At 45.2% G+C, this 25,909-nt stretch overlaps 1 protein-coding gene across 2 annotated transcripts in view; it reads left to right on the forward strand.

Annotated features, from left to right (window-relative positions):
• The window catches only part of LOC144797739 (hydroperoxide isomerase ALOXE3-like), a 408,992-nt gene that overhangs the window by 153,741 nt on the left and 229,342 nt on the right, over positions 1 to 25,909 (forward strand). For both annotated transcript variants that reach the window (XM_078668481.1, XM_078668482.1), the window contains exon 6: positions 17,669 to 17,841. In XM_078668481.1, the coding sequence (XP_078524607.1) occupies positions 17,669 to 17,841 (173 nt within the window). The remainder of the gene's footprint in view (positions 1 to 17,668; positions 17,842 to 25,909) is intronic.

Here is a 25,909-nt window from a genome sequence, read left to right on the forward strand (position 1 = left end):
TTTTCCTAAATTAGCAATATTGCCTATATATCCCTTAAAATCTTTACATTTGACCGGCATATACGTGCAACATTGTTGAACTTTCAGCATGCAACAGACTGTGTCTTCTTTTGTTAAGAGTATGTCTAAGACAAGTCGATTTTGCAAAACCATAGAACTAATAGCAACCATTTTCGACTAATTACAAAAAATCCATCAGCAGTAACTGTTGACAACCGATCTACTACTGCTGAAAGTTTTAGAATTTTTTGCAAATGTAATATTAACCCAACTGAGGGTATTATAGCTCCAACAACATCCCCAATACTTTCAGCAGCACTTAATCCTCTTCTAAAGCATGCAGGTTTCCTTTCATTGCTTCCACAGTGTTCATTAACTTGGTAAATCCTTGGAAACACTATTTCCATATAACAATACCCATACCAATGCTTGGGCAATTTGTAATAAGACTTTTTCCCACACACAAAATACACTCCAGGAAAAACTGGATCCAATCCTCCTAAAAATATTCCCCATCCTCCCATATGTAGGAAGAAATGTTCACATTCACTGGAGCCAATGAAGTTATTATTATGCTCTGTTTTAAGTCTAAGGGGCTCATTATGATCGCCGACGGACTTGAGTCCATCCGCGACCATCGAGGAGGAGGGAACCTCCGCATGGCCTGCGGAGTTCCCTCCTGTCCAATTAGGATGTGACCGCCACCCTGGCGGTCACATCCTCTATTTTTAACATTGCGGCGGATGCAGCTTCAAGCTACACCCGCCGCAATGTTAAAAATGCATACATTGCATTTGTATGCCGAAAGCGGCAGGCACCGTGCGGTGCCTGCCGATTACTGCATACAAATGCAGGGGGTACCATAGGTACCCCCCATGTGCACCCCCCACCCCCCATCACCCAGGGGGCCCGCAGCAGGCCCCCGCAGTGAAGTTACACATGCTTTTCCACAGCGGAAAAGCCGCCGTGGAAAAGCATCTCTTTTACGCCATCCTAATATGGCTGGCGGTGTCTGATAGACACCGCCAGCCATGTTACAGCTTTTCCGCCGCGGTTGTAATTCAACCGCGGCGGAAAAGCGGCGGACGGAAACCAGGACCCACCAGCCATCCTAATGTGGCGGTGGGGCTTTGGTGGGTCCGCAGAGGATTTTCCGCATCCTCCGGGCTGGCGGTGGCTTCCGCTGGCCCGGAGGATGCGGAAAATCCTCCATCATAATGAGCCTCTTAGTATGCAAAGTTTCCTTCGTGTTGCCACTCTAAAGTCAATGCATCGTAAGTATCTCGTTTTTCATACTTACCCTCCCTATGAGCCCATTGAGGTGTATTCATTTGTTTTTTATTTCCTCCCTATAATCTTCTACAGAATTAATAAAATTAATTTCTACACTATGTAAAACATAGGTTAAAATATGTTGATGTGCATATACAGTATCTGTAGGTGATGTAGGATGAAAGAATTCCCCCATTATCTCAGCATCTCATGCATCAGGCAGATCTGTGATTGGGGTGAGTGCCTGAAAAGTATCAGTGCTCCGTCCATTATCTCCTTGTGTTTGCTTTGTTCATACTAATTTGGCAGGGTATGCCCAGACAAGGGTCCCTTGCTCAATTTGCCACTGGATTCATGCTAGCCTGTCTGATGAGGGGTGTTACCCTGAAACCGGTCCCAGGATGCTTGTTTCTGGTTCAGGGAAGAACAGGCTTCACAGTTCAGGCTGGACTGTTCCCATAAAGCACAGGGTCAAGGGTAATTTGCACATAGCTGGGTCTGAACTGAGGTGGCAAAGTGAGTAAAATAACAATGTTGGATTCAACCCAGATCTGTGACTTAGTGAGAGTGTCTGAAAAGTTTCAGTGCTCTGTCCATCATCTCCTTGTGTTTGCTTTGTTCACGTTAAGTTGGCAGGGAGGGTATGCCCAGACGTGGGCCCCTTGCTCACTTTGCCACTGTGTTCAAGCTAGCATGGCTGATGAGGGATGTTACCCTGAAACCGGAACAAGGATGCTTGTTTCCGGTCCAGGCAATGCTTGGCTTGGCAGTTTGGGTTGGACTTTTACAGTGAGGCACAGGTTCAGCACAGATTTGCATATAGCCGGGTCTTAACTGAGGTGGCGAAGTGAGCTAAAGAACAATGATGGATTCAACCCAGATCTGTGAATGAGGATGACTGTCTGAAAATGTTCAAAGCTCCATCCATCATATCCTTGTGTTTGCTTTGTTCACCCTAAGTTAGCAGGGTGTGTCCAGACATGGGTCCCTTGCTCACTTTGCTGCTGGATTCAAGCTAGCCTGGCTTATGAGGGGTGTTACCCCGAAACCGGTCCCAGGATGCTTGTTTCCGGTTCAAGGAAGACCTGGCTTGGTAATTTGGGCTGGACTGTTCCCATGAAGCACAAGGTCAAGACTGATTTGTAGCTAACTGGATCTGAACTGAGGTTATGTTATGTTATCAGTATTTGTAGAGCGAATGACTGCCCTGCATCAGGGCGTGCCAGCACTAAGCCTGAACAGAGGAGGGCAGAGAGGGAGTGTTAGAACTGGGATTTCTGGTTGGCTAAGGCTTGCGCCAAAGCCAGGCAGAAACCACCACTCTAGTCAGGGCAAGGGAGTTACACGCCAAAGATAACCCCTGCTCACACCCTTGGTAGCATGGCACGAGCAGTCAGGCTTATCCCGGAGGCAATGTGTAAAGCATTTGCGCATGCACACAGCAACAACATCCCAGGCACACTACAAAAGGAGCTCAACACAAGGTTATATCAAAATAACTTTTTTATTCTAAAAACACATCAGATAGTAATCACACAATATACATTGTGCCAACTGGCACGGGCAATATTCACAAGGGATTATTTACACAGGACAGGGCCACTGTCAGGATCAGCACTTAGTAGAAATAGCACTTGGAGTAACTGTAACACCGAACAAAAATTATAGACCACAACCAGTAACCACTGGTAAAAGGTAGGTACACACTAAGCAATACTAATCACCATAGATCACGCAGGGACACATAAACTCACTAGTATAAACTATACTAGGCAAAACAACCTCCTACGCATGAAAACACATTTAGAGGTATCACAGGCATAACGACATTGCACATTACGCATAAATCACATTAGGCCTAACCACTATAAATACTGTAGGCCTAATCACCGTGAAGTACAATCTCACTAACACAAACCTCCATAGGTGAAACCATCTCTAGAGGTATCAACACAGGGTGCGTAAAACATACTAGATGCATTACATTTCCTAGCACCACATTTAGCACATAAGTCACATTAGGGCCTTGCGCTCTACACATCTACCAGCCCCCCTATAGCCAACAGGCCATCCAGGAAGGGGCTCAAATTCCTTGTGTCCAGAATGTCAGGGTGCGCTGCCAACGCAGCGCCAGTCAGGGGAGCGCCATCTTCGCAAACCTTAACGTTGCAGCTGCCCACTACTTGCTGGACAGCTGAGAACAATAACAGGGCTTAAACGCTGCAGCTGGCACTAAGTGCTGCGCAGCTGTGGAGGCCAAAATAGGGGCGATGGGAGTGCGACTCACTCCTAGGTTCACCAAGAACAGGTCCCCTGAAAGACAAGCCTAAACGGTGCAGCTGTGAACTCAAAACTGCGACATGGGCCCTCACTGGCCCTTTAGAACAATTTGCGCCAAAACGTTAGTGCCACCTAGGCTCAAACAAAACATGCCCCACGCTGGAGCCTCCGGGGGCTCAGGAAATCGATATGCCCCCATGCTCTGGAGCCCTCTGGCTCTTTAAATGAGTAGGCCAGGAAAGGCTAGGGACAACACGGGCCCCTCGGTATGGGGACCCTCTCAACGCTCCCGTCGGCACAAGCAAACACCCACGGGGTGCTTCGGGGGCCTCCACTGCAAAATAGGGAAGCCCTCACACAGGCCCCTCTGGCTCATCTCCATAAAAGCCTGGACCCCTCTGGGCCCTTTAACCAATCAGGGACCCACGTTGGAGCGGCCCCCTGAGAACACGGGGCCGCTCTGACTCATCCTCTCTCTACACGGTCCAGTCCTGACTCACCAGGCTGCTGCTGGTGGCGTCTCTCCATCTCCGGCTCGGGGGCTTCACTCGGCGGTGGCAGCGGGCGGGGCTCTCTCACTCCTGAGAGCCTCGCGGGGATTCGCTACACTGGGAATCCACAGGAACTCCTCTAGATGCCGCAGGGCTCCCTCCGCTCACAGGAGCCCTGCCGACCAGCCGCCATTCTCCTTGCCTCCCTCCTCGGCCGGCCGCACTTCCCCCTCTCGGCTGCTGAAGGCGGGGCTTCTTTTCCTTTCCCGGAAGTCCCACCTATGGGTATACAGCCTTGTTGTCTTTCCGGGTCGAGCAGGGCAGCGGCCCGGGGGAGGCTGCATCGCAACTCGGGCTGCGGCGGAATCACCAACCGGAGAGCGGGGTGGGCACCCGCTCTCTGAATAAAAGAAAAGACGCGGGGTGGGCACCCACGCAGTAATTTAAATACATAAAGCAGGGTGGGCTCCTGTCAAACCAAGCCAAGAGTATGCAGAATAAGCGGGGTGGGCACCCGCAATGAAAACCGCAAGAAAACCGGTTCTCAGCTTCGTGCAGTCGAGCAGCTATGCTCCTCTCTTGGGCCACAAGGGATAGCGCATCCTGCAGCTCTAAAGGCAAGGAACAGCGCATAAAGTCGCCAAGGTCCCCTAAATAAGGATAGACAGCAATCAGGGTTCTCCCAGATGAAGGGGGCAGCAGGGTCCCACAGAAACAAGGTATCCCAGAAGTCTTTCAGCATCCAGGGCATCCAGGGGCTGGGCAGGGCCCAGGGAGGCAAGCCCATGGTAGATTCAAGTCAGGAACAAGAACCCTTTTTATGGGGTCACGGCCCCTTTTTATACACAAAATCCCTTTGTTAACAAGGTGCAGGCAATGGGGGAACCAGCTACAGCGGGTTCAGGGGAACTCCTGAGCACTTTGTTTTGCTCAGCCCCTCCCTCCCTTTCACTGGCCAGGCTAGGGATATCAGATGCACCACAGGGGGTGGAGCCGGTATTGTGGAGGGAAGGCCCAGCCCTATTCAGGTCCCAGGTGCACTCCTCCCTCCTATCAACATGTAGAACTCTCCATTCACCACCAGGGCAGACCCATCCTGACTCCTGGAACCAGGCACACCAGCCAGCTCCAGCAAATCACAAGTGGCACTTCCACAATAGACACAATAAATCCGCGCACATCATCGCGCAGCATTTAACCACACGAGTTCGCAGATACCAAACTCGACCCTGCACTCCCCACACATCAGGAACTTCCATGGACACACATATTCCCAATGCATTCCTATGGGAGGGCAGGCCACTCCCACCACACATACATAGAGAGCGCACGCACTTTACACTGGACCACAGTGAAAAAGTGCGCAGAGGCCTAAAATCAGCAACACCACGTTACAGAAACAGGCTAGGCAAATGCAAAAAGTATCGGGCTGAACCTGCCAAAAGGGCCAAGTCCAACAGGGAGTAGACTAGAGATTGGAAAAGAGCCATGTCTTGATTAGCTTCCTGAATGGCCAGTGGTCCTGCGTGCCGCTGGCAGCATGGGATGGTATTCTAGAGGGCGGGGGCCAGTGCCCTGAATGAGTGAGAGAGGTGGCATAGTGAGCTAAAGAACGATGATGGATTCAACCCAGATCTGTGACTGGGGGTGAGTGTCTAAAAAGTTTCAGCGCTCCTTCCAACATCTCTTTGTGTTTGCTTTGTTCGCCCTAAGTTGGCAAGGTATGCCCAGACGTGGGTCCCATGCTCACTTTGCCACTGGATTAAAGCTAGCCTGGCTGATGGGAGGTGTTACCCCGAAATCAGTCCCAGGATGCTTGTATCCAGTTTAGGGAAGACCTGGTTTTGGCAGTTTGGGCTAGAGTGTGCACATGAGGCACAGGTCAAGACTGGTGTGCATGTAGCTGGGTCTGAACTGAGGTGGCAAACTGAGCTAAAGAACATTGATGGATTCAACCAGGATCTGTGACTGGGGGTGAGTGTCTGAAAAGTTTCAGAGCTTTGAGCATCATCTCCATGGACTTTCTTTTTTCTCCCTAAGTTGGCAAGGTATGCCCAGACGTGGGTCTCTTGCTCACTCTGCCACTGGATTCAAGCTAGCCTGGGTGATGAGGGTGTGTTACCCCAAAACCGGTCCCAGGATCCTTTTTTCCGGTTCAGGGAAGACCTGGCTTTGCAGTTCAGGCTAGACTGTTCCCATGTGGCACAGGGTCAAGGCTGATTTGCATATAGCTGGGTCTGTACTGAGCTGGGAATGTGAGCTAAAGAACGATGATGGATTCAACCCAGATCTGTGACTGGGGTTGAGTGTCTGACACGGTTCAGCGCTCCGTCCATCCTCTCCTTTGGTTTGCATATATTTAGTATTATCAACAGGAGGGTAAAAATTAGAAAGAAAGCATTTTAGTGAAACTAGATTTTGATTTTCCATCTCAGGATTAGAGGCATTCATTTTTTATTCATTTACATTTTTTTAATGTATAACTTGATCTGTAGAAATAGGCTTTGTACTGTTGCTTTTGTTTAGCGTCTGGTCACACCATTATTCTTTGTTTCTCTTCTGGCCTTTTTCTGTTTTGCTCTTTTTTTCTCCTTTTTCACAATGGTTGTTTCAGGGTGGCTTGTATGAGTGGCAGTTTTTAGAGCAAAACGCGTAGAACTCTTTTTCCCAGTCATTGGCGGCAGCTAAATATGTCCACTATGGAAATGCATATATTTGATTTGATGCCATACTCTTTTTGTTCTGCGGACTGTTTAGTCTTCTTCATCTGAGTCACTTTGCTCAGATTGACTCGAGATTTAAATCACAGTTGAAGGTATTCTTCCTACAGTCATTATGTGTTTCAATCTTTCAGATTTTCTAGACTAACAGTCTCTTTTTCGCACTTGTTTCTATGGTACACTGTTCACATCATTTGAGTCTTTATTTCTCTTAGTTGGATCCCCTTCACTTTGACCCTTGATACCAACTGGGATCAACTCACTTTGACTCTCATTTACAACAGAGTCTCGAGATCCAGTAGCTGGCGCCCCTTCTACTCTATGCTCAGCCAGAACAGGACATTTTTCTGTTGTCACCAGTTCGTCCACCACAGACCCTACACTTTCAAGAGGACATGGGACTCGACAAGTGTGAGCGGCATGCACCCAATTATGTATCCCACCACATTTAACAGCAGTTGTGGTCACAAGAATCACTTGATAAGGCCAACGCCAACAAAGTTCCAAACAGGATTTTCACACGCGCTTCCGAACGAGTACCCAGTTGCCTGGGCACAAATTGTGGCACTGCTCCTGTTGAATGGTAGTTGCGACTTATCCAACCTGGTGAGACATAAAATGCACCACATCAGCCAACCCTTTACAATAATCGAGTACCAAGTCATCAGAAGAATTCCCAAGCTGATTTGCTGGGACTTTAGGCTGCCTCATAGCCCTTTCCATAATTATCTTGTGAAGGAACAGTCCAGTTCTTCTGTCTGGGATACTTTGCAAACTCATCAACACCAAAGGCAACGCATCAAACCTGTTCAAGGATGTGGATGCACACACCTTCGTTAGTCTGGACTTAATCATTCCATTCACCTATTCCACCACACTTGATGCCTCCAGGCGGTATGCACAGAGTAGGCTTTGCTCAATTTGTAACGCAACACAAAGCATTCATATTACTTCATTATTGAAGTGAGTTCCTCTATCCAATTCCAATGAGACTGGAAAACTGAATCCAGGTTTCAATTCTCTAAGAAGTAAATTAGCCACAGTTAAGCTGTCATTGTGCGTGCAGGATAAGCCTCGACCCAACGAGAAAACAAAAACACAATCACAAGGACAACTTTCAATCCATTACAAGAGGGCATCTAAATGAACTTCAGCTGCATGCGGGTAAAGGGACCTCCTGATTTTCTAATGTGACTTTTACTGACCACGGTCTTTCTTCCTACATTTTGTTGTTGACAAAATTACACATCTTTAACACAGATTCTCTTCAAGGACTCTAAATCTCAGATTGTACCAAGTTTGCAGAAAGAGACATAGCATAGCATGTCTACCTACATGTGCAGGTCCATAACAAATCCTGCAACACAGATCTCCAATCCGTGCAAACCCAAACCTCATCCTCCTGTCTGCGATTACACCCTGTTTTAATCCACCTTTCTCTTTCTGCCTGTGGTACTGAATCTTGCAATTGTCTAATTTCTTCTCATGTTTCAACAACTGAAAACATCAATCCGCATTCTGTGTCATCAGAGTGTTCCTTGAAAGATTCCCCATTGAATGTGTAAGAATTTAGGGCACAATAACGTGCAGTCTCATCGGCATATCGATTGCCAACTGTGACATAATCATGTCTAGATTGGTGGGCGGAACACTTCACCTCCACAATCTGTGCCGGAAGTTGTAGGGCCATTAATAGGTTTTTTTCACACTCTCCATTTTGGATCAGTGAACCCGAAGAGGTCATAACCCCACGTTGAGACCACAACTGCCCAAAGTCATTCACCACCCTGAAACCATATTGACTATCTGTGAATATGGTTACTCTCATTTGTTTGGTAATGCTGCAAGCATTGGAAAGTGCAATCAATTCAGCCACTTGTGCTGAGTACATTCCTTTCACCATGATGCTTCCACCCACTGCAGTACAAATCGCATAACCGGCAGCTCGCAAGGTACCTCCTCAATCTCTCAAGCATGATCCACCCAGAAACAGTACATGGTCTCACTCTGGCAACGGAGTATCTTGTATGTCATGTCATGGTTTGGTATACATCTCAGTCACATCAAGGCACCCATGATCAGCTTCTCCCATCACAACTTCATGTCCAGGTAATGGCATCAAAGTAGCTGAATATATACTCGTCCAGCTTGTTACAGTTACATTCTCTGCACCCAAGATCACTTGTTTATATTTGTCAATTGACTACTCGTTTTCACATTGTTCCAAACTCACACATGTTGCAGCAATAGCTTGTAAACATCGAGGTAAAGCAGCAGCCACAGGATCCAATGTAGGTGAAAAATATGCAACAGGTCTGAGTGCTGTTCCATGCATTTGCATTAGAACTGATAGTGCACAACGTTTACACACACTGCAAAACAAAGTAAAACTCTAGTTAATGTTGGCCATTCCCAATGCTTGTGTTTGACATAAACTGTCTCGCAGTTCAAGAAAAGAGCGCATGCATTCCACATCCCAGGGAACAGGATCTGGCACGTCTTTGTGTGTTAATCTCTGAAGTGGCTTGGCTATCAAAGCAAATTTTGGCATTCACTGCACTCAATAGCCAACCTTGCCCAAGAACATTCGAACTTCCTTCTGCATACTCAGGTGGATTCATCTGCAATATAGCAGTGAGTGGATCTTGTCACACTTTCTGACTCCTTTTTCCTTTTGATGACCCGAATAGAGAACCACTCTCTTGTAAAACAGCATATTTTCCAGCGACACCTTATGCCTACTCAATGCCACAGTATCTGATGAACATGCTTCTTTAGTTCCAGATGCCACTAATAAATCATCAATGTACTGCACTAGCACAGAGTGATTCAGCATTTGTAGTGACTTCAAATTGCTCTTCTAAATCTGATTGAACATTGAGGGGCTTTCTATATACTCTTGTGGAACTTGGCACCATGCCAAGACAGTTTCCGAACGAGACACAAATAAATATTGGCTATCCAGATGCAAGGGAGTGGAGAACATAGCTTAACACAAATCAATCACGGAAAAAACTTTCAGCTTCAAATGGAATCTGATATAGCATTACAGCAGGATTTGGTACTATTGGACAACAGGGTATCACAATCAGATTAATTTCTCTGAAATTCTGATCTTTCCTATATTTTCCATTTGGTTTTCGTCTGTACTTGATAGGTGAATTACATGGACTGCCCAAAATCCCTCTCAAAATTCCTTGTTCAATCAGAGTCTCAATCAATGGGGTTATTCCAGCAATTGTTTCAGGACTAAAATTATATGCTGAAGTTCCCGGGTATTCTGCATTTGGTTTCACTGTAATTGGAATTGGAGCTACTCCTTTCATTAACCCAATATCCTTTCTTGAAAAATCCCAGACACAGGTGGTAAGTCATCTTCAGTGAGAAAGAGATACAAACTCTTTCCCTCTGTCTTCTTTCTAGCCATTTTAAACACTGCCTCCTCATCGTTGGTATGCAATTCTATTCCTCCAGGTGTACAGTAATGTAGCAGTTCACTTTGCACAATACATCTAGACCCAACAGATTCACTGGATTAGTGTCAAACACCAAAAACCTATGCATATCCTCAAATGTTCCTATCTGTACTTACACTGATTCTGTAACTAGGGTTGGAATTAATTGTTTTGATACTCCTACTACTTGGATTGTTTCTTCTGAGAGGGGTAGGTTGGGAATTGTTACAGTTCTCACAAGGGATCGGGTAGCACTAGTATCTACAAGGAATGAAATAGATGTTCCATTTATTAGCCATCCACATAAGGACCATTCTGATCTACTTCCAAGGACCTATTCCCCCTTCCCTCTCAGTTATTGGGAACTATCTGAGTCATTGTCATCCATCTGCAATAAATATTGTGAAGCAACTTGTACACGTGGATGTACCTGATCATTGGTATGAAAGCCCATATTCACATTGTATTTCTGTACTTGTCCATTCACTTTTTGCATTGGAGCTTGAGGCATATTCAGATCCTGACCCCTTACATTTAACATTGACTGATGTAACATATCATCTGTCACCAGTGATTGAATCAATCCATGCACACCTGCCACAATTGCTTGCCATTCACCTGATTAGCCAAATTGGACTTCCCATTGCACTTCCAATGCCTGAGCTTGCCACAACTGTGACAAGGAAAAGTATTTTTCAATGAATCTATGTTGGATCCACGTCCTCTTCCTTAAATTTGACAAAGGATTTACCATAACACCCTTCATTCTAGTAGTAGTCTGACCATTTCCCTGTATCATGCCTGTAACATCTGAATCAAAACCCACATATCCTTTCTTGGCTGCCCTCATCTGTGCCAACATCAACTTCTCTTTCAACTTCTTATGTCGCATGTCGATGTCATCTCCACAATACTTTGCATAGCGCAGTATTCCATCTATTGACTTGCTCTGCCAGCAAATCAAATGCTGCTGAATCATAGCACTAATCTCAGGCCTCAAACCATAAATAAATTGATACACAAAATGTTCCATATCGTTCTCTGACACATTTTCAATTCCACTATACTGTTCGAATGCCTGGAGAAGTCTCTCATAATAGGCATTTACTGTTTCTTCTAGTTCCTGGGTAGTCCTATCAATTTTCGCCCAATCAATTTGCTTCCGCAAAATCTTTCCGGTCAAATATGTAATGACCTGATTGGATTTTTTCATCACTTCTGCTGACAGTGCACCTGTTTGGGGTTTCTAGCATGTTCTGTTTCTGGCCAGTCAACTGCAATCTTACATTCCATCCCCAAATCTTTAGGGAACACAATATCAAACAAAGCATCCAAATTCTTCAACTGGACCTTTGAAACTTTCACAAATCTTTTCACTTGCTCTTACCAATCCACTGGTTTCTCCGTCAACCTCAGAAAATCACTTGCAAAGTACAATATGTCCTGTCTACTCCAAGGGACATGGACAAGTCCCGGGACTTCTCTCATAGGAAAAGCCAAAGCATCTGCCTCATTCTTTTCCTTTCCCATCATTGGATAAATAGGTAGTACCACTGTAGTATCTTCTTTCTTTTCAGCCCAGTTGCTTTCCCTTATTTCTATCCCTCCCCGTCGCTTCAGGGTAGGTATTAACTCTTTCATTTGTAGTCTTTTCCCAAAGGAATTCAGAATTTCCAAATATTTGGCACTAAAATCCAATCAATAGGTTTTCTGTAATGCCTTAGACTTTTCTACATCGACTCCATATTTCTGTGCTATCTCAGCAAATTTCTCATGGGTATTTCTCGCATTCTGAGTTATATCTTTATACATAAATAATAATTCCTCATCATGATATTTTCATAGCCTCTCCGGACTAATGGTTCCCAATATCATTTCTCCAAATTCCACTTTTAATTTGCTCACATCTATATTCATGCTTCAAATTGCATTTTCAGTGCTTTTCCAGTAGGGGCTATGTATCTAATACAATCATCAAGTTCTTCTGAGGATGGCCCTTTTCAAGTACTTGTTTCGGATCTCTATGATTCTCTACTAATCTCTCCCGGCTTCAGCAATACTTGTGAATCTGTTTTCTGACTACTCATTTGAAAATATCTCGCAGTAATTGTTTGCTGTCCTCTACTTGGCATTTCAAGTGCCTTCTATGAAATATTTATTGATGGCTCTATTCCCCCTTCCATGGTGGAATTCATCCACCTACACTCTTCTGCACTATTCTCATGAGTTTCTACATTTTCTGGTGTACACATTGTTCCCTGATCTCTCATGATCTCTCTCACACCAGGCAAAGTATATATCTCCTACATATTCACTTGAGACTGCTATTGTATGGATCTATGACACTCCTTGCCTTGTCTGATAAAGAGGAACAACAGACCAATTGTTACAGCTACTGATAATGCATCAGGATTATTTGGCATGACTATATTGTGAAATCCTGCTCTCTCAGGGGTTTAATTTTCATCTAAAATATTATTTTATAAACTGAATTTAAATCTGCAGGTGGGGCTTCTGGTCTTAAACCTACAAACGGCTTGGTCTCTGAATTATTTTGTTCTTCATTATAAGGTTGGGGTCTATTCAGCATAATTTCATTCAATAACTCATTATCTATATCTTCTAGAATCTCATCTGCTCCAGGTAGCGCTTGAACCTTTTGCTCCACTACATGACTCGTCTTTTCCTTACATTTCTCTCCTTCCTTTTGTTGTGCTACCATTACCAGGTACATTTGGGCTCCCAAGCAACATCTTGTCTCAATACCTTTTTCTGGGAATGCCATTTCACCTGTTCATATTCATTTATTGTATTTCTATATTTTTCCTGGCATTTCTACTTTTCTCTCTGATGTTCTTCATGTTCCAACTCTTCAAGGGCTTCCTATTGTATAGGCCTGGGACTAAGTTTCAAATTACTTATCTGTCTTCTCAAATTCTTTAAAATTCTAACATTAAATGTCCCATACTGGTGTACCTTCTGGAGCCACAGGAACTCCGTCCCTTGTTGGTTTCGTCTTACCTTTATGTACTAAAGCCTTTAAAAACTTGAAAAATGTCATGATTTCTTTCCTCCAACTCAATCTGTTGTTTAAAACCACTAAATTATCTTCCGTATTATTATTTTCTACGTCCAATGACTGTTCGTTCTCGTCCACCAATACCAGTGCAGCTTTTTACCGACCACCAATACCAGCACTGCACTTTATGTCGTTAGTCTAACTCCTCACTGCAACTGACCCTCCCTTCACAATTTGTTTTTCGTCTTTTCTTTCGTCCTTTTAAAATAAACTTCACAAAACAATACACATAAAACAATTTTGTCTGCTCAACTAAAAGAATTATAGATACTCACTCTTTCAGAAAATCTAATTTGCTTCCTGTGAAAACCTTGACCAGCGCGATTTCACTCCAATTAAGTAAAAAACGTTACGATCTCTCCTGGTGCGCTTCCAGAAGCAATCTCCACAATTCCAACTTGTCATGCCTCAAGTTCCCTTTCCCATTGCTGGCAATGATGTCTCATGCACAGTAGTCACAAAACAGCAGACAAACACACTTAGTGTATGCCAAACTAGGCTGCCCATTGGCTTATCCCAGGATCTTAGTCCTCAACGGACCCATACTCACTCAGGCCTCGACAGACCTAATTCAATACAACACAGATATACAATTTTTACAAAACAACAATTTTCTGTGATCCATTTTAACCTTTTTGCCAATGTCAAAACTTCATCACCTGTCGAAACCCTTATATTCTCTTACACCACTATTAAAACCCCATTCACTCTTAAACATATCTCTTCATATACTAGTTTAATTAGTCAAACTAACCATCCCACAAGCTACCAGAAAACTTTTGTAGTGGAAAGATGGGCAAAAAACTTACTGTCTCTCTTTTATACTTATATCATTTTCATCATACCTCAATCTATTTCCTCTCTGGGCCCATAACAAAACAGTAATCTGACATTGGTCCTCCAATGGATCTGTTATGTGAGCTAAGAGGGACTTGGACATTTAGCAAACGTGAGGCAAATCCTTATGAGGACTTAAACATAAAATGCCAAATTCATGGTAACAACCAACAACCGTTTCTGTAGCTATTATAAGGATAAGACTTTTGACAACAAGATTCACATTAAGAATGACCCAAACACGATAAAGTTTGCTCATGAAACCATTAATCTAAGTCTCAATTTGAATGGTCAAGAGCATACATTAAGTTTCAGATTCAGCATTGCCTGAGTCTCCAGGGAATGAGAACATATGCTGTTGTTTTCACTTTGATGGGAAAATAAAGATTTTTTTTATTAAAGAGGGGTGGTAGACGTTAGCTGTTTCTTGCAGAAGGCCTGAAAAGCTAGATTCAGAACTAAAAGCGGCTGCCACCTAGGGCCACAGGGAACCCTGAAATTCACCCAGAGATGGAGGAAAGGAGCACCACCCTCTTCCGAGTTGTGGGATGGTAGAAGTTTCAAAATAAACATTGGAGTACATGAGCAGAAAAGTGCATTTTACAGCACAATTATTCAAGTATGGCTGGACCTGTCAGCCCTGAACAGCTTCTAAGAAGACAGGACCCCCTACCATTAATCTTAGTCTGTTTTGTGCCTTTGTCCACTGACTGACCTGGTCTTTTGTCTAGCTTTCTTTTTTTATTACTTTCTTTAAGGTCCTTAGTTCATCGTAAAAGGGAGCACTTTTCATATGTTTGAGAACCTTTCTTACATAACCACGTCACTGGCAGGTGGAGTCGGTAAAGAAGCTGCTTCTGTGATTTTTGCAAGGAGGACAGCCACGGCTGCCAGGCCCAGCAGCCTGGTTCTCCGTCAACCTGTTCCTTGTCCTCCAAAATTCTTTCATTCTAACCTGCACAGAGAAGAAGCGTGCTTTCTGCATTCCTGCTGCTCGCTCCGGCATATGAAAGTTTTTTGATCTGCATGTATATGTGTGCATTAGCACTTCTTTACCAGCTAGGGTTCTTCATGTCTAGGACTAAAAACCACCTTTAAAATGCTGCTGCTTTGTGCCAGTGTAGCACACGTTCTGTTCACATGCAAGAGGCTGCAGATAGAATTGGCTCCTTGCCGTTGTCATAGTGTGACCAATGCAGCCCACCCAGCCCTGCAACAAACAGTTTACCTCGCAGCTGACTGAGGAAGCACCAGAGGGCCCCAGCAGAGTAGATGCCCGTCCATTGGGTTTCTGTTTTCCTTTAAGATTCATCCAGTCTTATTAAAATGAATCAGTTTTTGGCATGTTTAGATGAAGCATTAATAAGGACAAGCTGAGGAAACCCTGTCTCATGCAAAGCCAGCCCATTAGGGAGCTGCCCCACTGTCTCAAAGAATTCCTGAGTAACCGGGCTGGACTGGCCTACATGGCGATCAGGCAGTGCCGGACAAGCTAATCGTACGAATCAGTGAGTGGCCAGTTTTTACTTTTTATTTCCTTGATATAACCTCAAACATTGTCTGCAGCAAAAGTGATGGCACACTCCTATACCTTGCAAAATATCCCCACATGGGTGCCTTTACAAACCTGATTTTACATGTAAGACACTTTTATAGCTATCGAACTACTTACATGTGGGTACCCACGCCTATTTTTGTCCCAGTTCAACCCCGTACAGAAAATAAGTGACAGTGTATTTCTTCTCCCAAATAATCAGACAGGGCATCCTGATAAAAGAAAAAATGCAGCAGCCGAAATATTGTCAACATTTCTTTTAGAGGTTGTCGATCAAATAGCATTTCTGAAAATCTAGCCTCCAATAAAACAACTCATACACAGCAAAATGAATTCACACCATTTTAGCACAGCAGCCAAAAACTATCCACTGTGTGTATTGTGATCTATTTATAGACCCTACGTTATGTGATGCACAGAGAATCCGGTGCTAAGTATATCAGAATAAAGTGTTATTGCTTGCATTGGAAAGGTCAGGATTTCTGGCTATCATCTCCTTATCAGGAGCCTGTTAACTATACTGTAGTAATGAGGGTCCATGCAGGTAGGATGAAGTTCAAGATTTTTTATTGTAGCAAGTTACAAGTAGGTATGTTCCAATACAGCAGGTACTTGAGTTCTGTAGAGCAGCCCCAACCTTCTTGCTGCTCAGCCCATTCTCAACTGACCTTCACCTCACAGGCTCCCAATATTCCGAAGCGCATCATCACTCCAACATTCCATGCAGCACACAGCACAAACACACTGGCTGAGCAGGTGGTGAAAGTGGCATAACATTAACATGGACAGGATACTACATATACACTTGAGTACATTTTCAAAATTCTTATGAGTAATCCATGTGCTTTATTAGAGGAAACATCTTGGTTCCTCATTGCATGACAGTCTGATAAAATTACAGTATTCTGTATCAGTGGTAAATAACTTGTGTGTTGTATCACAATATTTCTTACCCCATTCCTTGCCTTTCCTTCCTTGTTTTGTTTTGCACGTGCTTCCAATGACGTGCTTTTCCTCTCCCGAGCCCATACTATTAACTGAATTTTGTGATAGGAAGGTAGCACTAGCTTCCTGTGTTAAGAATTAACTAATTCAGCTCTTTTAATTATACTGTGTCATTACTACAAACATACTCTACATATGTTAATGTCCATTTTCCAATGTAAAAGACACTTGATTCCAATCACATCACATGATTAAATGCTGAAAACACTCACTGGAAGGTAATGAGTAACCCTGGGCATAGGACTGCTCTACGCTCCCGGAGCGTGCGAAGTTTGCGCAACTACGCGCTACGCAATTGCACTCAGCACAGTGCAAAAACATGTAGCGTAGCAGGCATTTTTTGCTTGCTCGCGGTCCTCAACGCCAAGTTCGCAACCGCGAGCGAGCAAAATAACATCCCAGCGAGACTTTTTCCTCGTTCGCGATCAGCAACATCAAGTTGCTGATCGCGAGCGTGGAAAATAAACCTCCCGGAGAGATTCTCAGCGCAGGGAGGTCAGGTTTCTCATTGCCAGTGGTCGCGTATGCTCGCGACCCCTCACGATGAGGAACTACCAGTCTGCGTTGAGAAAGCTGCCGCTCGAGTACAAATCTACTCGAGCGGCAAAAAATGACCGCTTGCACTGTGCAAGATGTGGTTTGCAATGATTGCACAGTGCGGACAAGCATCCAGCACTGTGCAATGAGTGTGAACAGCGTTTTCCCTACCGCACTACGCAGTTCGTGTAGCTACTCCCAGCTTGCGTAGTGCGAAGTGCACTTCGCGTAGCTACATGTAGAGCTACAACGCGAACTACGTCCAGGGTTAGTAATGAGCTCTAATTTGACAAACCACAAACCTAGGTGTTTAGATTTTGAAAGGATGCAAGTGAGTATAACCTGTCTTATTTATGAAAGCACCACTCAGAAAAAGGAAACATTTATTTTCTATTCATCTTAATCTTATACGCATTAATGTGTTTTCTGTTGCATAGAGTATTTGTTTCAACACTGGACAGAAGATGCATTCTTTGGGTATCTATTCCTCAATTCTACGCACTCCATGCTGATCAAGAGATGCAACAAAATCCCTGAAAACTTCCCAGTGACGAACAGCATGGTAGCAGATATCTTAGGATCGAAGACAAACCTTACAACCGAGCTGCAGGTAAGTTAATTTGATCTTGGTTCCAAAGGGCTGCAAGCAGGTCAATGATTCAGCATTTATAGGGCACCAAAACCCAGTTCAACCGATGCACAAAGAGCAAACACCAGAGTACCCAAACAGATGAAAGATGGCCATCTGCGTGTATATAACTTATTAGTGAAAATAATTATCAGGCATAGATTTTATTTTCATATACTGTAAGAATTATGTATTGATACTTTTGCTGCCTTGAGGTAAACCAGGTTAAACCTTGTGTCTATAGCCTGGTTTTGTTTCAACTGTCTGCAGATCAGCAGTGACATGTTTCTCTCATAACGTAAACAGATGGAATGAGCCACAGATTTGACTCTCCCTCAGGACAATAGGCCTTCCGAGCTTTAACTTCTCCATTCAGGCTTAAAGGCATCTGTCTTGAGAAGATTTCCTAATCACAGGCCTGCTGAGATGAAAGGGAGACCGCTTGCTATTGCATTCTGTCTCAGCAAACTCTTTCAACAAAAACAATGCAGTAAGGTCACTTACCAGGCATTCAAAAAATAAACATATATGAAATTAAACGTGTCCCAAGTTGCAGCCACTTTTAAGCAAATAAATACAATGTATTTAAATAATCTCTAAAGCAAAGGATATGTTCTTGCATTCATGTTTACATCCATAAAGCAAACTGAGTTTTCAAAGTTATTTTTCTGTTTCACATTATGGGCTATGAAATCTTCAAATGTAACCATTGTGAACTCTTTAAGTTAAGCAGCTGAAAACTCATAACTCCAAGGGTGACTTTTGAGTAATCTTCCAGTTAAGCAAAATAAAAACCTTTCACATCTAAAGGAAAAAATAGACAAATGTAATATTAAATGAATCACTCTTAATGTCCACACCAGCTGTACTGAAACACACACCTTGGAGAACTGGATAGTTTGGGAATCCTGGTGTTAACGTTCCCAAGCAAAGAATAGACCTCAATTCCAAAAAGAACTTCAATGGAGTGATTGAACCTGTGCACGAGTTCAATGATAAAACTCCATTTGATTCCAATGTGACAAACGGGGTAATTAGATGGTCCTATCGTGAAATGGGCCCGCCCGCCATAAGGGCAGAGGTCCCGTGGAGGCTATTAGGATGCGTCCGCCACAGTGGCGGGCGCATCCTGCATTCCTGACATGGTGGCGGGCGGTGCACTCAGCACCGCCCGCCACTATGCCCGGAAGGCATGTTGTGCACTTCCATGCACAACATGGCAGGCACCGCGCGGTTCTGTTCTTTTTGGCTTCACACAGACATAAGGTGTTGCTATCAAAATTGCAATATTGTCAATAGGAGGTCGCCTGATTAGGTTACCTCCTGGTAAAAGGGTAGAGAAGACTATCACCTGATCTCATTATGGTAATTCAAAACATACCACAACCTACCACACAAACAGACCTGTGTGCCTTTTTAGGCATGGTCTCATTCTGAAGACAATGGATACCATATTATGCCTTGAGAGCAAAGTCTTTACTGCCCTTAAAGCCTAAAAACTTATCCGACCCTGTTCCATGGCATGCTGAACATCAGCATAGCTTTAACACTTTGAAAGAAGCTCTTTGTAATGCACCTGCTTTGGGTAGCCCTGACTATACTAAACACTTTGCTTCGTTTTTGCATGAAAAAGAGAACTGTGCTCTGGGTGTAATAACACAAAAACAAGGAGGGAAGAATATACCATGTGTCTATTTTTCCTCAACATTGAATCCGGTAGTAAGAGGCCTATCAAACTGCCTCTGAAATATGTGACAGCGGCATTAAAACAGCCAGATTAAATTATTGTGAGACACAAGGTTACAGTATATGTACCACCTTTTGCTAAGAGCATTATTTACAATTTGTCTTTTTTCTTTCTTTATATGTAGCTACTCCTGCTGCTCCAAAAACACGGAGCAGGTAGGAAATTACAGCCCAGGCCCCACAGCAGAAAATGGAGGCCATCAGGGCCTAGTACATGCTGCTGGTGGCCTTGGAGGATGGGACAGAAGCTACGGCACATGCCCCAGGACCCAGCCAGGCCACAACAACCACCCCACCATACCGTCCCTGTGGTCCAATGGGTGCCCGCCGAAACAGCCATCATTCAGCAGCACTGCTGCTCCCCCTCATTTCCACTAGTTTGAGTGCCCCATCATGCAAAGGCTGGCGGATATTGAAGCCAGGCAGGAACAACTGATTTTGGTTTGGATTTTTTTAGAGAATAACCTTTTCAAACTTGTACATTTTATTATTATGAATGACTTAACCCCTTCACTGCTAGGCCTTTGCCGTCCCTTGTGCTAAGCGTTTTGTGGCTATTTGGAGTAGTTCGCGCTTAGGTTCCTGTAACTTTTTGACCACATAAGGTATCCATGCCAAATTTGCTTCCTTTTTTTCCAACATAATTGGGTTTCTAAAGGTCCCCAGGGTTTGTGGGTTCCCCTGGAGGGGACCCAGAAATTAGCCTAAATACAGATTTTTTTATTTTTTATTTTTTAATAGGAAAAAAGGGCTACAGATGAAAGCGTCTGTTTTTTCCCTGCAAATGGTATCAAAAAAGGGGTTGTGGTGCTAAAATCACAATATTCCCAGCTTTCAGGGACAAGCAGACTTTTGTCAGAAAACCAACATTTTTTACACATTTTTCTGGGATATGGCCTATTTTTGCTATTTTTTGTGCTTTCAACCCCCTTCCAGTTAATGGTAGAAATGGGTGTGAAAGCAATAATGGATCCTGGTAAGCTATACATTTTAGAACAGTATACAAAATTCTGAATTTAGCAAGGGGTTATTTGCATAGATCCTTCAAGGTTTCTTTATGGAAAGTAAATGTTGAATCTGGAAACATTGGAAACTAGTTGAAAAAAAACAGCTTTTTGTGTGAGCGTTTTCACCTGTAACTTCTTCTAATTATGACAGCTGTTTCTAAGCAATATACCGTTACATCCGCTGGACCTTTCTGGTTGTGGGAATATATAGGAGTTGTAGGTTCACCAACAACCCAATGAACCCAGAGCAAATAACTGAACAGCGTCTTGCAATGGTTTTTCATTATGAACCGGGTATATAGAAATTAATTTGGGAAAATATATACATAAAAACATCGGTTTGAGAGACACCTATGTATTCCAGAATTTGGAACAAAATATTAAGTTTAGAAACAGTTGATATTTGCATATTTCTGAAATTACGAGTGCCCGTATTAGCATGATAATTATAGGTCATTTTTCAAAATTACTTCTTTTTTACCCATTTTCTTTCATTTGGAAGGCAGAAATGCATCAAAAGTAAATAGGTAATAACAGTTGCTCTACAATTCTGTGTTACCCTAGGTCTCCTGATAAAAATGGCACTTCGCTTTTGTAGGTAGACCTAGTCCCTGCAAAAGGAAATGGCTCAAAACGCAGTATGGACACACTTTATTTACTTTATTTTTTCCACTTCCTATTACCCAAAATTCCTTGCAAACCTAAAAATGTGTAAAAAAAAAAACATGTTCCTCAGATTTCTGTAGTGGAAAGTTCTGGAAACTGCGTAGATCCACAAAATTATACTGACACAGCGTTCCCCAAAGTCTCCCAAGAAAAATGACACCTCACTTGTGTGGGTTGGCCTAGTTCCTGTGACAGGAAACAGACCAAAACGCAACGTGGACACACCACATTTTCACAGGGAAAACGGACCCTTTTTTTGCCAAGTGCCTAGCTGTAGATTTTCAACCCTAACTCTGCTGGCACCTAGGGAAACCTAGAAAACATATACATTTTTGGAAACTAGGCACCCAGGGGAATCCAGGATGGGGTGAGTTGACAGACTTTCACCAGGTTCTGCTACCCAGAATCCCTGGCAAACCTAAAATTTGTCAAAAAGAAAAAATGTGCTCACATTTCGGTGATGGAAAGTTCTGGAGTCTGCGTGGATCCACAAAATTCCACCCACCCCGTGTTCCCCAAAGCCTTCCGACAAAAATGGTACCTGACCGGTGTGGGTAGGCCTAGTGCCCACAACAGGAAATGGCCCAAAACACAGCATGGACACACCACATTTTTACAGTGAAAACAACCCCTTTTTTGGCAAAGTGCCTAGCTGTAGATTTTGAACGCTAGCTCTGCTGGCACCTAGGGAAATCAAGAAAACCTATACATTTTTAAACACTAGACACCCTGGGAAATCTAGGATGGGGCTCTCAACAGGTTCTGTTACCCAGAATCCCTTGTAAACCTCAACATTTGTAAAAACAAAAACACATTTCCCTCAAATTTCTGTGGTGAAAAGTTCTGGAATCTGCGTGGATCCACCAAATTCCCCTCACTCCGCATTCCCCAAAGTCTTCCGAGAAAAATGGTACATCACTAATGTGGGTAGGCGTAGTGCCCACGACAGGAAACGGCCCAAAACGCAACGTGGACACAAAACATTTTACAGTGAACACTGACACTATTTTGCAAAGTGCCTAGCTGTAGATTTTGAACCCCAGCTCTTCTGGCACCTAGGGAAACCGAGCTAACCTATGTATTTTTTTAACTAGACACCCCGGTGAATCCAAGATGGGGTGACTTGTCTGGCTCTGACCAGGTTCTTTTACCCCGAATCCCTTGCAAACCTCAAAATTTGTGAAAAAAAAGAAACACATTTTCCTCAAATTTCTGTGTTGGAAAGTTCTGGAATCTGCGTCGGTCCACAAAATTCCACCCACCCTGCATTCCCCATAGTCTTCCAAGAAATATGGTACCTCACTTGTGTGTTACAAATGGGGGTGGGGTCGCACACTACTCACACACCGGCGGTGTCGCCCCTAAGGACTCTGGTCAATGTAGTAAAGTGTTCGCGATGCATCATCTTTCGATCTTCTGCTATCTTCGCTGTCTTCGCCGTCCCTAGACACGTGTTTCGGGGTATTACCCCTCATCAGCAGGGATAGGCCGTGTACTGGGGTTGCCGATGGCTGCCAATATCTGCCAGGTATAGTACCACTCAGGCGCGTAGGTGCGGGATCCCAGGCTCGTCAGCCCGCTGCTCAAGAGAGCTTTAAAGTTACAAATGGGGGTGGGGTCGCACACTACTCACACACCGGCGGTGTCGCCCCTAAGGACTCTGGTCAATGTAGTAAAGTGTTCGCGATGCATCATCTTTCGATCTTCTGCTATCTTCGCTGTCTTCGCCATCCCTGGACACGTGTTTCGGGGTATTACCCCTCATCAGCAGGGATAGGCCGTGTACTGGGGTTGCCGATGGCTGCCAATATCTGCCAGGTATAGTACCACTCAGGCGCGTAGGTGCGGGATCCCAGGCTCGTCAGCCCGCTGCTCAAGAGAGCTTTAAAGTTACAAATGGGGGTGGGGTCGCACACTACTCACACACTGGCGGGGTCGCCCCTAAGGACTCTGGTCAATGTAGTAAAGTGTTCGCGATGCATCATCTTTCGATCTTCTGCTATCTTCGCTGTCTTCGCCATCCCTGGACACGTGTTTCGGGGTATTACCCCTCATCAGCAGGGATAGGCCTTGTACTGGGGTTGCCGATGGCTGCCAATATCTGCCAGGTATAGTACCACTCAGGCGCGTAGGTGCGGGATCCCAGGCTCGTCAGCCCGCTGCTCAAGAGAGCTTTAAAGTTACAAATGGGGGTGGGGTCGCACACTACTCACACACCGGCGATGTTGCCCCTAAGGACTCTGGTCAATGTAGTAAAGTGTTTGCGATGCATCATCTTTCGATCTTCTGCTATCTTCGCTGTCTTCGCCATCCCTGGACACGTGTTTCGGGGTATTACCCCTCATCAGCAGGGATAGGCCGTGTACTGGGGTTGCCGATGGCTGCCAATATCTGCCAGGTATAGTACCACTCAGGCGCGTAGGTGCGGGATCCCAGACTCGTCAGCCCGCTGCTCAAGAGAGCTTTAAAGTTACAAATGGGGGTGGGGTCGCACACTACTCACACACCGGCGGTGTCGCCCCTAAGGACTCTGGTCAATGTAGTAAAGTGTTCGCGATGCATCATCTTTCGATCTTCTGCTATCTTCGCTGTCTTCGCCATCCCTGGACACGTGTTTCGGGGTATTACCCCTCATCAGCAGGGATAGGCCGTGTACTGGGGTTGCCGATGGCTGCCAATATCTGCCAGGTATAGTACCACTCAGGCGCGTAGGTGCGGGATCCCAGGCTCGTCAGCCCGCTGCTCAAGAGAGCTTTAAAGTTACAAATGGGGGTGGGGTCGCACACTACTCACACACCGGCGGTGTCGCCCCTAAGGACTCTGGTCAATGTAGTAAAGTGTTCGCGATGCATCATCTTTCGATCTTCTGCTATCTTCGCTGTCTTCGCCATCCCTGGACACGTGTTTCGGGGTATTACCCCTCATCAGCAGGGATAGGCCGTGTACTGGGGTTGCCGATGGCTGCCAATATCTGCCAGGTATAGTACCACTCAGGCGCGTAGGTGCGGGATCCCAGGCTCGTCAGCCCGCTGCTCAAGAGAGCTTTAAAGTTACAAATGGGGGTGGGGTCGCACACTACTCACACACCGGCGGTGTCGCCCCTAAGGACTCTGGTCAATGTAGTAAAGTGTTCGCGATGCATCATCTTTCGATCTTCTGCTATCTTCGCTGTCTTCGCCATCCCTGGACACGTGTTTCGGGGTATTACCCCTCATCAGCAGGGATAGGCCGTGTACTGGGGTTGCCGATGGCTGCCAATATCTGCCAGGTATAGTACCACTCAGGCGCGTAGGTGCGGGATCCCAGGCTCGTCAGCCCGCTGCTCAAGAGAGCTTTAAAGTTACAAATGGGGGTGGGGTCGCACACTACTCACACACCGGCGGTGTCGCCCCTAAGGACTCTGGTCAATGTAGTAAAGTGTTCGCGATGCATCATCTTTCGATCTTCTGCTATCTTCGCTGTCTTCGCCATCCCTGGACACGTGTTTCGGGGTATTACCCCTCATCAGCAGGGATAGGCCTTGTACTGGGGTTGCCGATGGCTGCCAATATCTGCCAGGTATAGTACCACTCAGGCGCGTAGGTGCGGGATCCCAGGCTCGTCAGCCCGCTGCTCAAGAGAGCTTTAAAGTTACAAATGGGGGTGGGGTCGCACACTACTCACACACCGGCGATGTCGCCCCTAAGGACTCTGGTCAATGTAGTAAAGTGTTCGCGATGCATCATCTTTCGATCTTCTGCTATCTTCGCTGTCTTCGCCATCCCTGGACACGTGTTTCGGGGTATTACCCCTCATCAGCAGGGATAGGCCGTGTACTGGGGTTGCCGATGGCTGCCAATATCTGCCAGGTATAGTACCACTCAGGCGCGTAGGTGCGGGATCCCAGGCTCGTCAGCCCGCTGCTCAAGAGAGCTTTAAAGTTACAAATGGGGGTGGGGTCGCACACTACTCACACACCGGCGGTGTCGCCCCTAAGGACTCTGGTCAATGTAGTAAAGTGTTCGCGATGCATCATCTTTCGATCTTCTGCTATCTTCGCTGTCTTCGCCATCCCTGGACACGTGTTTCGGGGTATTACCCCTCATCAGCAGGGATAGGCCGTGTACTGGGGTTGCCGATGGCTGCCAATATCTGCCAGGTATAGTACCACTCAGGCGCGTAGGTGCGGGATCCCAGGCTCGTCAGCCCGCTGCTCAAGAGAGCTTTAAAGTTACAAATGGGGGTGGGTTTGCACACTACTCACACACCGGCGGTGTCGCCCCTAAGGACTCTGGTCAATGTAGTAAAGTGTTCGCGATGCATCATCTTTCGATCTTCTGCTATCTTCGCTGTCTTCGCCATCCCTGGACACGTGTTTCGGGGTATTACCCCTCATCAGCAGGGATAGGCCGTGTACTGGGGTTGCCGATGGCTGCCAATATCTGCCAGGTATAGTACCACTCAGGCGCGTAGGTGCGGGATCCCAGGCTCGTCAGCCCGCTGCTCAAGAGAGCTTTAAAGTTACAAATGGGGGTGGGGTCGCACACTACTCACACACCGGCGGTGTCGCCCCTAAGGACTCTGGTCAATGTAGTAAAGTGTTCGCGATGCATCATCTTTCGATCTTCTGCTATCTTCGCTGTCTTCGCCAT

This window comes from Lissotriton helveticus, chromosome 12 (genome assembly GCF_964261635.1).
Source record: "Lissotriton helveticus chromosome 12, aLisHel1.1, whole genome shotgun sequence".
NCBI lineage: Eukaryota > Metazoa > Chordata > Amphibia > Caudata > Salamandridae > Lissotriton > Lissotriton helveticus.